Source organism: Tupaia chinensis, unplaced genomic scaffold (assembly GCF_000334495.1).
Source record: "Tupaia chinensis unplaced genomic scaffold, TupChi_1.0 Scaffold000215_1, whole genome shotgun sequence".
NCBI classification, from domain to species: domain Eukaryota; kingdom Metazoa; phylum Chordata; class Mammalia; order Scandentia; family Tupaiidae; genus Tupaia; species Tupaia belangeri.
In genome coordinates, this window is record NW_006159690.1 from 1522586 (window position 1) to 1536220 (window position 13635).

The window sequence follows — 13635 nt, forward strand, 5'->3', positions numbered from 1 at the left end:
GTCTGGCGAGAACAGTGGCCCTAAAGCAAAAACCTCCCCAAAAAGAAAAAAAAAAAAAATGAGGTAGAAAAAAAACAGATAGATGAGATTAGAGGACTAAGCTAGGGTAGGGCCTTTTTTGGGCTAATTAGGAAGTCTGACTTTTATTCCAAGTACAAAGGGAAATGCCTGAAAGGTTTTACACTTGATCTTAGCCAACAGGCCAAGAAGCATAGGTTGAAAGGTTTTAAGCAGGGGAATGCCCTTAACTATTTTATATTTAAAAAGATAACTGGCTGCCATGGGTGAGAGAGATAAGAGGATACTGGAGATTCCCATTAAAAGGCACTTGAGGGGCCAGTAGGTAGCATGGTGGTTTAAGTGTTGGACTCTTAACATGCTGACCACAGTTTGAGTCCTGGATCCAGCAGCTTGAAAAATCACACTATGTGTATATGTGTGCCCAAAATCCCAAGAGGAAAATAGAGAAGGGATTGCAGCATGGCCATCCCCCAAGGGGGTGATTTGTCACTTTCTCTCCCTCCCTCCCTCCCTCCCTCCCCATTAAGCACGCATGCCCTATGGTAAAAACCTAAAAAAAAGTGGGGTAGGAGGACTCGCTGATGGGTTGAATTAGTGTGGTCACCTCTAGATGAGAAGATTTGGGAAGCGGAATCTAGAGAACGTGGTATATGGCAGGTGAGAGTGCGAGGCGTCAAGGTCACATTCAGAGTGAGCATGTTTAGCATCCTTGCCAGTTGCACAGACACCAGCCAGTAATCAAGCTTTTCTTTTCTTTTTTCTTTTTTTTTTTTAAGAATTATTCAATTTTGGGAACCAGCAGTTAGCGTAATGGCTATGTCACTGGACTCCCACATAGTCAACTGCGGTTCGTGTCCCGGACCCGGTGGCTTAAAACTCACGCCGGGCGCTTGTGCATGCGTGCCCAAGATCCCGAGAGGAGAATGGAGGAGAAGGGATTGAGGCGTGACCATCCCCCCGGGGGGTGATTTCTCGCTTTCTGTCTCTATGTCTCTCTCTGTCTGTCTGGCAAGCGCACGCGCCCTGTAGCAAAAACCTCTCCAAAAAAAAAAAAAGAAAGAAAGAAAAAGAATTTTTCAATTTTATTTATTATTGTTTTATTTTTTTAATTTGCTATTGGAAATGTGTGCTCACCAGAGAGAGAGAGGGAAAGTGAGGAAGCAAGCCACCAGGTCCTCACCTCAAACCACAGGCAGCTATGTGGGAGTCCAGTGCCTTAACCACCATACCACCTGCTGGCCCCTCAAGTATTTTCAATATTACACCTACTGGATTTCTACCTGGGCAGCCAGAGGTACAATTTATTAAAATGAGGAAAATGGGACCGGCAGATGGCATAGTGGTAAAAGGCACTGGATTCTCACAGGGCTGACTGCAGTTCGAGTCCCAGACCTGGCGGCTTGCTTTCTAGCTTTTCCTTTCTCTCTCTCTCTCTCTCTCTGATCAAATTTAAAAATAATAATAATAACAAATGGAATTAAATAAATAAATCTTTTTTAAAAATGAGTAAAACAAAAATGAATTGATTGGATTGTTAGATCAATAGTAGGGATTTTGTTGTGTTAATTTTGATAAACCTTTGAAATATTCAGATTCAGATAGGGCAGCTGGTGGCATGGTGGTTAAAGTGACTGGATCCCACATAACTGACTGTGCAGTTTGAGTCCCAGACCCAGCAGCTTGAAAAACATGCCAGATGGTGCATATGTGTGTGCATGTCCAAAATCCTGAGAGGAGAATGGAGGAAAAGAAATGAGTGCTTTCTCACTCTCTCTTTGTCTCTCTCTTTCTTTGTCTCTCTGGCAAGAGCACATGCCCTATAATAAACATTCAAAAAAAAAAAAAAAACACTGCAAATCTCAAGTTGGTGATTGGTTATAGCAGATGAAGCTGGGATTGTTGGAATTTAAAGCCAGGAAGATGTGTGGTGAGTGAAGTAGCAAATGAATGGCAAAGGCTGACCCAGCAGCAGGAGAAAACCCAGGAAGCATGGGTCATGGAGCATGGGGCAGGGTGGTGGGATGAAGCTGGGGAAGAGCAGGCTTGTAAAGGTGAAGCTATGCAATAAGAGTGGGTAGGACGACCAAGACTGCGTGCAGAGTTAACTTTCCCAACACCTGCCCGTGTCAGAGCAGAGAGCCGCCAGTCAGAGAACTAACATCGGTCGTCAGGGAGTATCTGTCATTTGCTCCTTAAGTCGTTTATCCTAAATAGCCCGGCTCATTCAATTATTCTTCAAGGGATAGTGCTCCTAGACGGTGTTGTAACTTGCACATAACAGTGTCTCCCCCTAGGAGAAGAATCTTCTCCCAAATGGGATCTGAGCCAGCTGGAAAGGCCTGTACTTAACAGATGTAGTGAAATTCAGCAATTTAGGCAGCTGCGCCCTCTGTCGGCCCATTCTGAAACTGCAGTCAAACCAAGCAAGGAATATTATGACGGAGAAGCAAGACTGTTGATCAGAGGGTTTGGTTTTGTCAGGTTTGAGATACCTGCTAGACATCCCACAAGAGATGTCCTGTTAGTGACTAGACAGAAGGAGCAGGAGCGAGGTGAGAGGCAGAGCTGGAGATACAGCCAGGACATCTCACCTGGATGGTAGTTAAATTTAGATGAGATGAGTTAACTCTGTTCAGAGGAAAAAGATAAGTACCGCAAGGGTTGGGCTGGCAGGTGGTGTGGTGGTTAAGGGCGCTGGACTCCCACATGGCCAACTGTAGTTTGAGTCCCAGACCTGGCAGCTTGCTTTCTCTCTTGCATGTGCTCACTCGCGGTCTCTCGTTCTCACTCTAACCCTCTCTGGTCAAATTAAAATTAATTAATTTGGGGCCAGCAGGTGGCATGGTGGTTGGGGCGCTGGACTCCCACATGGCTGACCATGGTTCACGTCCCCGACCTGGCGGCTAACTTTCTCACTCTCACTTCACCTCTCTCTCTCTGTCTCTGTCCCTCTCTGGTCAAACTTAAATAAATAAATAAATAAATTGATAAATAAAAGGTTAAATAAAATAATTATATTAAAAATTAACTAATTCTTAGAAAAAAAGAACCTCCAGGGCAGGGGCCAGCAGGTGACATGATAGTTAACCCTACGGTTAGAAAATTAGAAATTTATATTTAGAAAGTAGAAAAAAAAAAAACTAGCAAAATAGGGTGTCCTGGGAGCCAAATGAAAATAGTCCAAGAGGGGCCAGCAGGTGGCATGGTGGTTAAAGGCATTGGATTCCCACATGGCCGACCTTGTTTTGAGTCCCAGACCTGGTAGGACCTGGCAGCTTGCTTTCTCTCTTTTCCTTTCTCTTGCTCTCTCTTTCTCTGTCTGGTCAAATTAAAAAATAATAATGACAAATGGGATTAAATAAATAAAGCATTATTTTAAAAAATAGTCTAAGAGAGAGGAAAATATATTTTGTCAAATGGTATAGATTGAACAACACAAGGATTGAAGACTGACGACTGGATCTAGCATGGTATCTCTAATTCTCCTCTGCCTTATAAGAAAATATCTCCTAACTTTCCCCCCAGGTTGTAGCAGATACCAATATAAATGCCATCGCATCTCAGCTTGAAAACATGTCCACAGGCTGCTACCTTGGCTCCTCGACTGCCGAACACCAGCTGGAAGATACAGAGTGAGTATTCTGGGTGTGGAGGGCCTATTAAGTTCATGCGCCCAGCTCATGAGCATGTTTCCAGTGTAACTCTAACGGAGAGGAGGGGATAGTGCACGTTACTTTTTCCAGCTCTTAGAAAACCTCCAAGAAGGCACCTTCCTAATTTCTCATAAGAATTAGCCCTAATGAGTGAGTTCTTCAAGACTGTTATTTCTGAGCCTGTACCCACCGAGCCTGGGGTCACTTTGGCTTGGTGCCTATGCTTTCTTCCTTATGAAACACAGACTTGTAGTCCAGGAGCACCCTGCTATATCATGCAAGGAGCTATGTTTCTTTGATTGTGAAAGCTAAAATAGTGTTCTGAAATTGAATTTGTACTTGCTGGCATGTTTCATTAGAAGTAGTCCCATTTAAAGTTGTTCTTTAAGGTAGACTTTCTGAAACTAGAATATGCAGAAGAGTAATCTAAAGAACATGTTCAACGATGCTAATTCTCCAGGCCCCATGGTTAGAGTTTCTGACTAGGTGGTCTATAGTGGATTCCAGAAACCTGATTTCAGCAAGCTCCCCAGTGTGATTCTGCTACCGATGAGACAGAAGTCCTTACTTTGAGAAATGCCACGGGAAATTATTTCTCTCGGTACTTCCATCACTGGCCACTAGTAGGTGCTCAATAAATGTTTGTTGACTGATCTGTTGGGTCATCAGAAAACTTATGATGCACTTTTGCATAGAAAAACATGTCATGATTTTTCTGACAGCCCAATAGATAGCTCATTTGAAGAATCTTGCGATCACTGCCATTTAGTTCATCCACTTAAATGGTATCTTCAAGTTTGTTTTTTCTTGAGGAAAGACTATGAAATAAGAATCTACTTTTTTCTGATTATACAAGTAATAAATACATACCATTAAAATATGACAAAAATAGTGAAGTCTAACATTTTCAAATTACAATGGCCCTTTTGGGGAAAAAAACAATTGTGACCTTTCTAAACCTAGTGTATCTCGAGCATCCTTTGACGTGGCTCTAGAAATACAAGGACCTCTTTCATCTTGATTTCTTTGCTGCCATTCCCCAGCTTGTGGCAGGCTGGGAACGACTAGCATATAAGATCTCCAAATCACTTATAATCCTAACATCTGGAAATCCTTTTATTAGTATATATCCAAAATCCCAAGAGGAGAATGGAGGAAAAGGGATTGCGGCATGGCCATCCTTCCTGGGGGGGTGATTTCTTGCTTTTCTGTCTTTCTGTCTGCCTCTGTCTTTCTGGCAAGCTCACAAGCTCTATAACAAAAACTTCTCAAAAAAACAAAAAAAAAACCCTAATTGGTTGAAAATGTTATGACATCGTGAGATAAAGGGAGGCAAACCCTATCTGATGTTGCAACTTGAGGACTAGAGCTGTACCTTCCCTCCCCATAACACATTTCCAAGTGTAAATCCCCACAATTTTGAAGGCCTCTAATGATTTGGTGGTCCCAGGGGCTAGCTCTAAAACAGTGGCTTTGGACATGGAGGGTCCCATCTCAATACCCTTGGGAATGGGGCTGTATTTGAGAGCGCAGAGATGAATCAAGTTGATGTCTGGCCACTGAGCCATTGTTGAGATAACTTATAAAGCCACAAAGTAGGAAAAAGTAGAGCCTTATTCAAGATGCCATTACTGGGGCCAGCAGTTGGCATGGTGGTCAAGGATGCTGGACTCCCACATCTAACCAGTTTGATTCCCAGAACCTGGTGGCTTGCTTTCTCACTCCTCCCCACCTACTCTATCCCTCTCTGGTCCACTTAAAATAAAGAAATAAAGAAAGTTAAATAAAATAATTCTTAAAAAAAAAAAAAAACATGTCATTACTGTCCTGCCATCAGGGATAATTCATTATTTCAACAGATATTTATTGAGCATCTTTCTAAGGTCAAACTTAAGAAGTCAAACTTAGCAACATAAGGAAAGGTATTGCCCAGGTCTCTAGAAACTTCTAGAGTTGGAAAAACAGACCCATGGTTACTAAAGAAGTGGAGGGGAACTAAGTTCAATGAGAGAGGATCCTGTGAAATCAGAGACATGGGGCATAACTGAATTAGGGAGTGGACTTTGGAGAAGGTTAAGTTGAGTTTTCAAAGACTAAGCAGAATAACTTTCAGAACAGGTAACAAGGCATATGGCATAGACCACCAGCAGTTACCATGGGAACCTGCTGTATACAACCAGGAAACACAGCAAGTAGCTGGTGTAGTGCAAACCCACTGAAAATCAAGCCTAAAATAAGCCAGGCAAAATAGAGGAAGGGGAGAGAGAATATTCTAATCAGACAGAACAGCACATTCGAAGGTCAGCTGTATCCCCATTCTGCAAATCGTTCCAAATGCACAAACAGCTGAATTTATCCCGGGTGACTCTGCCTCTCAGACATGCATGTTGCCACAAAACAGGTGACACTGCAGGTGTACAAATATGAACCCCACCACGAACAAGACGAGATGGTCTGGGATGCCAGTGTTCCTCTAGGTTTTTCTCCTCAAGACAGTAGCCTTTGGGGATAAGAAATTGGCACCTGCTAAGCTTACACTGGATTACTTGAACCCACATAGGTAATGTTGTTTCTGAGAGAGAAGACTTCCACACTGGACGAAGCTCCGAAAATCTAAAGTAAACATTCGAAGCAGATTCTTTGTCCATTTTGCTTTACGGCGCTGTTTGCTCTTCTCTCCTGGATCTCAGTTCTCGTTTTCACAGTCATGATTCTGAGTTTGTGATGAGCACAGTGCATGGAGCTGGGAATACTCAGCTGACTGACACACGGGGAGTTCGTGGTCTGGTAGAGGAGAAAGATGAAGTAATTACGATATGCAACAGTCAGTGCCAGGTGGGAATCTGGACCGAGAGCTGAGGGATCACAGAGAGGGATGTGGCTCATTCCCCCGAGGGTGTCAGGAGAGCATCCTGGGGAGGCGGGTGTGAGGAAGGACTCACACCCAGGTGGGAGCGGAGGGCAGACCTGGCTGGGGTATTCAGGCAGAAAAGGAGCACGTTTCTGAGCTGTTGGCTCTTATTCCTGTTATGGGAAGGGTCCACCTGAAGACCAGCCACCTCCCTCTGCGCTAGCATTACACGCTACCTCTGTCTCGATGCACAGTCCCCCCATGTATAGCCAGCTAGCTTCCTTCAACTTGAAACAGTAAGCTTGACATGGGGCACAGTCGAACTGAGGAGTGTACTTTAGAGAAGGTTAAATTGAATTTTTTTGCCTGTTTTTTTTTTCTTAATTGAATTTTAAAAAAATTGAAATAAACAGAGTAGCTTTCAAAACAGTTAATAACAGATATGGCATAGACCACCTGCAATTACTGTGGCTGCTGCTGTGAACAACCAGGAAATACATCGAGAAATAATGGTATGGAGTAAACAAGCTGAAAATCAAGCTGCTTCAACGTGTAAACTGAAAGGTGCTTTAACAATTTCAGCATCATGACTTTATGTTTAATTAGATTCTAAAAGGAAACCCCTAAAACATCAAGAACATTGGTGATTAGTTGGCATGACATGGGAAATTGTAAAATAACTTCTAGATTGTTCTCTGAGAATTTGATTTGATAAACCCGACCTTCATAGTTTCTCAGTATGAAAGTCTCTCTCATAGCTGTGTTCTTCCATGAAAATGAAATTCCCTGTCAATATTTACCCTCGACTTAAACAGCATGCATTGTGTTTTCAGAACACCTCCACCTAAGATTATTACTTTGGAGAAAGGCTCTGAAGGCTTGGGGTTTAGTATTGTAGGGGGTTATGGAAGTCCCCATGGAGACCTGCCAATTTATGTCAAGACTATATTTGCAAAGGTATTTTTTTCCTTTTTACTGTACTTTTTTTGTTTGTTTTAATCAAACTTAGGTGAGATTTTTTTTTTTTTAAAGTGCTTTGCTTTGGTTTCTTTTTGGGTTAAACCTGGATGTGTTCATGTATGCTCATTTTGGAATCTCACAGGAAATTCCCATATTGAGTAACAAAAGAAGAGTTAAATAGTGAAGTCACAAAAAGTGTCATTTTCTTCAGACTCTATGACAGACTATAGATACAGATTCTCAAGAATGTCTTCTTTCAGTAACTCAGTACAGGAAGCAGGGTCACACTCCCGGGAAGCTAGCCTTTGAAATTCTGTTCCCAGCTAGAACGATTAGGCTTTCTCCTTTAAGAAAAGATGATAGGGGGTGGCGGGTGGTGTGGTGGTTAAGGGCGCTGGACTCCCACATGGCTGACCACGGTTCGAGGCCTGAGCCTGGGGTCAGCTTTCTCACCTTCCCTTTTTCTCTCTCTCTCTCTGGTCAAATTAAAAAATAATGTTGACACATGGAATTAAATAAATAATGTAAATCTTAAAAAAAAAAAAAAAAAGAAAAGATGATAGACACCAGAGGGCTGAGGCAGCTTTGTACAAGCCTTGGATCCATGGAAGCATTCATAAAAACCTGAGGACAAAAAAAAAAAAAAAAAGGCTGAGGACACTTCTGCATTTTCTCTTTTTCTCTATTCTACCAAGTACTAGCAGGATCAGCCTGGTAGGTTAAACTAAGATTAGGTAATAAAGTATTTTCAGGAATTAAATATTACTGGGGGCTGGCAGGTGGCGTGGTGGTTAAGATGCTAGACTTCCACATGGCTGACCATAGTTCGAGTCCTGGACCCAGTGACTTGCTTTCTCACTTTTCCTCTCTCTCTCTGGTTGAAATAAATAATTATTATTATAATAAAAAAGAAATCAAATAAATAATACTTTTTAAAAGTAATTAAATATTACTTTTGGGGCCGGCAGGTAGCATAGTGATTAAAGCACTGGACTCCAACATGGCCTAGTGTGGTTCAAGTCCCAGACCCAGCAGCCTGAAAATCACAACAGATAAATAAATAAATGAGTAAATATTTTTAAGTAAATAAATAAATATTACTTTCAACCTAACCTATCTAATTAGTACAATGGTCATGGTGTCATTTCTACTCCTGCCTCTAAATGGCTCATAATTATTTTTAAGTTTATTGTGATTTTTTTACATTGGAATTTAATTTTTTTATACATCTTGAAGGTGGTTAAGCACCCTTAATGACCATGCCGCCTGCCGGCCCCCAGTATTTAGTATTTTTTCAAAGACCTTTGCCTTAAGGCACATGTGCTGGAAGGTGGGGGGAGAGAGAGGGAAGTGAGAGGGAAAGTGAAAAATCACCCTCCAGGGGGATGACCACACCACTATCCCTTCTCCTCCTGGATCTTGGGCACACACACAGACACAGCTGGCATGAGTTTCAAGCCACCAGGTCTGGGACTCAAACCACAGTTGGCCATGTAACTGCTACGCCATCTGCTGGCCCCAGTACTAAATACTGATATTACAACTTTTGTCTTCATCAGTTTTTATTATAATCATTTATGAACTGATCCAGTTGCCTCCCACTGGTTTATTTTCCTGAAGAAGTAAAGGCCTTTAGGAAAAGAAGTAAGATAGTTTCTGCCTCTGCCTATTGTATAGGAAGCCATACTAGACATTAAACCCAAACTCGCTTTTGCCTGTGTAGCTCTTATGCTAACTGGGCTGCCCGGGACCTGACATAAGACCCTTATGTCATGGGCCAGCGGGTGGCATGGTAGTTAAGGCACTGGATTTTCACATGGTCAACCACAGTTCAAGTCCCAGACCTGATGGCTTGAGAATTGCACTCAGTGTGTGTGCGTGCTTGGGCATGCTCAAAATCCTGGGAAGAAAATGGAGGAAAAGGGATTGCAGCTTGGCCATCCCCCCCCACACACAACCCCACCCCAAGCACATGTACCCTATGGCAAAAACCTTTATGTCATTTGCTTTTGACCACATTGGACAGCTGTGATGCCCAGCCCGATAATCCCTAGGGTACATAAACCATATACGGACCCTCCTTCTTCTGAGACACACTGAATACCTCAAGTAGCTGTGGCAATTATTCTCTTGGGAACATTGTTATACTTTGTTTTTCAAAGAGCCTGCTATCTGGGTGAGGACAGTGGAAAGACTGCCAGGTTAGCTCCACATTTAGCAAGCCCTGCTGGCCTGCCTTTGCCTTCAAAGGCCCCTCCAGAATGCTCGCAATCACTAGCTCACTGAAGAATCAGGCAGTCCAGAGAGGGCTGGTTGGCTTCTAAGGTCTTTCGACCTCGGTCCAAATTGAATTTTACTTTCAGCTAACAAGAGATGAGCCTGAAAACTTCAATAACTCTGAAAATTTAGGGAGGAGTATTTTAGAACATATGAAATCTGGAACATGAGATTGCTTGTCAGAGTTTTTTTTTTTTTTTTTAGGGTTTTGTTTGTTTTGCCATAAGGTGCATGCTCTCACTGGAGAGAGACAGAGACAGTGAAAGAGAAAGTGAGGAATCACCCTGCAGGGCGACAACCATGCCACAATCCCTTCCTCTCCATTCTCGGGATTTGGGACATGAACGCACACATGCCTGGCAGGATTTTTAAGCTGCCAGATCTGGACCTTGAACCATGCTCAGCCATGTGGGAGTCCAGCACCTTAACCACCGCACTATCTACTGGCCCCACAAGTTATTTAATTTCGATATTTCTCTCTAGTAAAGACCTTGTTTTGAATATTCTTTGCTACCTATTCATATAGGAATTCCAGCCTTTTCAGTCTAGAAATTCTAGACAATCTCCCCAGCACCCCAGCACCTTTGCACTGCAGGTGGACAGTCTCGGGCCCCTGCGAGCATCGTGGTGTGGCCTCTGACTGCGACAGTCAAGGCGAGTGCTGTGGGCTTTCCTTTCTGCAGTCGGTCCACCTCCTAGCGAGAAAAAAAATTCCTGGCTCTGGCTTTGAAGGGACCGTCCTGCAAATCATTTTCTAGCCGTTTTCTTCCTTTACCAATTCAAAGCATTTCTCAGAATGTAGCATTTTTAAAGACTCAGCTTTAGAATGAAAAAAAAAAAAAACAAATTTCACTTGCTTTGTGCTGTTTTGAGATTCCATGCATAAGTGAGTATGTAAGTAGTCATTTAGAAATCTATTTAAATGATCAAAGATAAAGCTGGAGCTTTCGAATCTGATATTACAGAATATTCAAGATGCTACACTTTGTAGATTTATACACTTAGAAAATGGGGTTTGTGAGTTGTAAATCACATTCCATACGATTCACCCATTTAAAGGCTACCCCTATTTTTGATAGATCACAGTGCCGAAGGCTTCATAATGCAATGTAAACCATGTGTCATGCTGATATTGGCAATAAGAATGACATCAGTTCAGTTCTACCTGCCATATTTTTATTTTACATGAATATGACATAATATGACATCCGATTCCATTTAATACTGAATATTGAAGCAAAGCTCTACTGGTATTAAAGGAAATGGGAGTGTCATACGTCTCTGCTAGTCTGTTACTTAGATGATAGATAATTGGGGTTACTATTCAACTATTATTATTCAAACAATGTGGCCTGTATTTTTCATCATTTTAAAGATGGCCTAAAAAATCTTCAATTTGTCATTTTTAAATTTACTCTTTAACTATGCACACCAGCCACAAGTTAGAGGTGTTAATATTAATGTAACATAAACTGCGTCGCCCTGGATTAAAGCGAAATGTTTCTCGTTTGTAGGGAGCAGCTGCAGATGACGGCCGATTAAAGCGTGGCGATCAGATTTTAGCTGTTAATGGTGAGCCGCTGGAAGGTGTTACTCATGAGCAAGCTGTTGCCATTCTGAAACACCAGAGAGGGACTGTAGCCCTAACGGTACTGTCATGAGCCATGGGACCTGATCTCAAGATAGATGTTTAGCATGTCATAGGAAGATGAAGTTCTGGGTGGGGATGGAAAGCAGCCAGGATTCACCTAAGGTTCACCTTCATTCTGACCACCCCACACGCTCGCTCAGGAAAGGTGGCCAAGGCTTCACGTGAATTTTCAAGTCCACGATCATCTCCCCAGTGTTTCCCAGCTTCTGTCACCTCTCGATGAGGTCATGCTCCACAGCTTGAATGAGTCTTAATCTATTTTGCACTTAACATTGATGTTTGCCAACTAGTAGCAACCATTTCTGATTATATTTGACAAAACTGGAGTTGTCAGCCTCTCACCCCTGTCCCCTTCTCTCCCTGCACATACTGAGCTTCACACCAGCTTCAGATCCCATTCGATGAACAGAAACGAATGTTGAGCAGCTTGTCATCCACCCATGGTTTGCTTAGGCCAATTGTCTCTTCGAGTAAGCCAGAAAACATTAGCAATCTCATTCACTTACCTGTGATCGCCAAGGCTCTCCTGTGGGAAATGACCATGCTCTCTTCTGTACGATTTAGTTAGGTAAGCCTCCAATCCATTTCTCTGCATGGATCTTTATCAGTCAGCCATTGGTGATTTTGATGAGATGAGTTACTGACTATAATGTAAAAATTCAAAAAGGCTTTCTAAGTGTTTTCTCAGCTCCATAAATGCATATCGCGGAGCACATGCACCTTGCTCTCTGCAGGAACAGTTAACGCCCATGTTCTAAACTCTAACAATGTCAAATCATGTTCAAGTTCAGGAAGTTCATCTGGAGTTAATGGTGTCTGAGTAGGGAGGTATCATTCCTGTCTCCCCTTCAGTCTTCAGATGAGGTAGCATCTCAGAACCACATTGCAGAGATCAGGACGTTTTGCCTCAAGTCCAACGAGGCTTGGCGGGCTTTGGTCTTGTACAAAGTAAAGTGACCAGTGTGACTGTCCTTCCCCGTACCTCCACACCAGTCAGTCCAGGAGCACAGAATGCAGGAACCTAGGTGGACAGCCTGCTTAGCCACAACACTTGTGAGCGACAGGCAGAACGAAGCCTCGGAACGGTGATGAACATGTTTAGCTCCTGTTGCTGGTCTCCAGGGAGCCTTCCATTGGCAAGGTTTGGCATGCTAAGACAGCAGCTATAGCAGGAATAAAAGAACAACTCTGGATTCAATTACGGGCATTCTTGCATATTGGCAAGAAAAGGGGAAGATGCTTAAATAATGAAGATTATAGGGTCCTCTATATTTAAAAACAAACAAACAAAGGACAATGAAGGATGAGTACCAGGGTCAATAGTAGTCGTAGTCAACACTATTTAACTACAACACAATGCTGCAAATGATTCACAGTAATTATCAAAAATTCGATGGGCTCTAATGTAATATGTTATTTAACAAGCATAGATCTTAACTGAGAATTATCTTTGAGTAGACGTAATCACAAAGTGCATTAACTCTTGTTGGAATATTTTGTAGCTATTCCAAAGTATAGAGTGCCTAAATTTTATGTTGAAAACGTCTTTCCGGACTGATATTAAGTTTTCTGCAATGTTACATGGCTTTTGCGATTTCTCATGTATTGAGGACCTGCAGTGTTGTTAGGGTCTCGTCTTTCAATGTATGAGAAGCTACCAGCCTCAGAATGTTCTGTGTCGATTATATCTGCAAGAAAACCTCAGGCAGCCCAGAAGAAACCAAGCGCAAGTAAAACTTGAAAATGCACCTTAAAATGACATATACCTGTAATACTTTCGAAATGTGATTCTGCTTGATTTTGATGGAATGGCCATTAAATACACATTTTGAAATAATATATCATGGTTGTGTCTCTTTATACATTGTCTTTTTAGCTCGTGCTACTAAAAGTCTATTGATAAGGAATTGTGTCGTGTTCTGCTTCTTGTAGTAAATTGACAGCATTAGTTCTTCTCAGAGCTGGCTCTGTCTTTGCTACCATGACTGACACGTAATTACCTTGCCGAAAAGATTTGCTTGCCTCAGAAATCACTGAGAAGCTAAGAGGATAGGAAGATGGGAATTTTTCAAAAAATCATTTTCTTATAACAACATGTATTGTTTTAGCTTCATCATCTGTGCCATTTAAAGACAGGAATGATGTCAGTAATAGGAGTTATCATGAGAGGAAAGTAAACCAGGAAAAATGAAACTGCTGAGGGTCCAGTCGCTGGGGCAGTG

General features: G+C 42.2%; 1 protein-coding gene across 5 annotated transcripts in view; it reads left to right on the forward strand.

The window, feature by feature from the left end:
* PATJ (PATJ crumbs cell polarity complex component) overlaps positions 1 to 13252 on the forward strand; it is a 385928-nt gene extending 372676 nt beyond the window's left edge. For 4 of the 5 annotated variants that reach the window (XM_006147509.3, XM_006147510.3, XM_006147514.3 and 1 more), the window contains 3 exons: positions 3547 to 3653; positions 7359 to 7482; positions 11277 to 13252. In XM_006147509.3, the coding sequence (XP_006147571.1) occupies positions 3547 to 3653; positions 7359 to 7482; positions 11277 to 11423 (378 nt within the window). In that variant the 3' untranslated portion in view covers positions 11424 to 13252. The remainder of the gene's footprint in view (positions 1 to 3546; positions 3654 to 7358; positions 7483 to 11276) is intronic. The other variant, XM_006147511.3, reaches the window with a different exon arrangement.
* Positions 13253 to 13635: the final 383 nt, after the last annotated feature.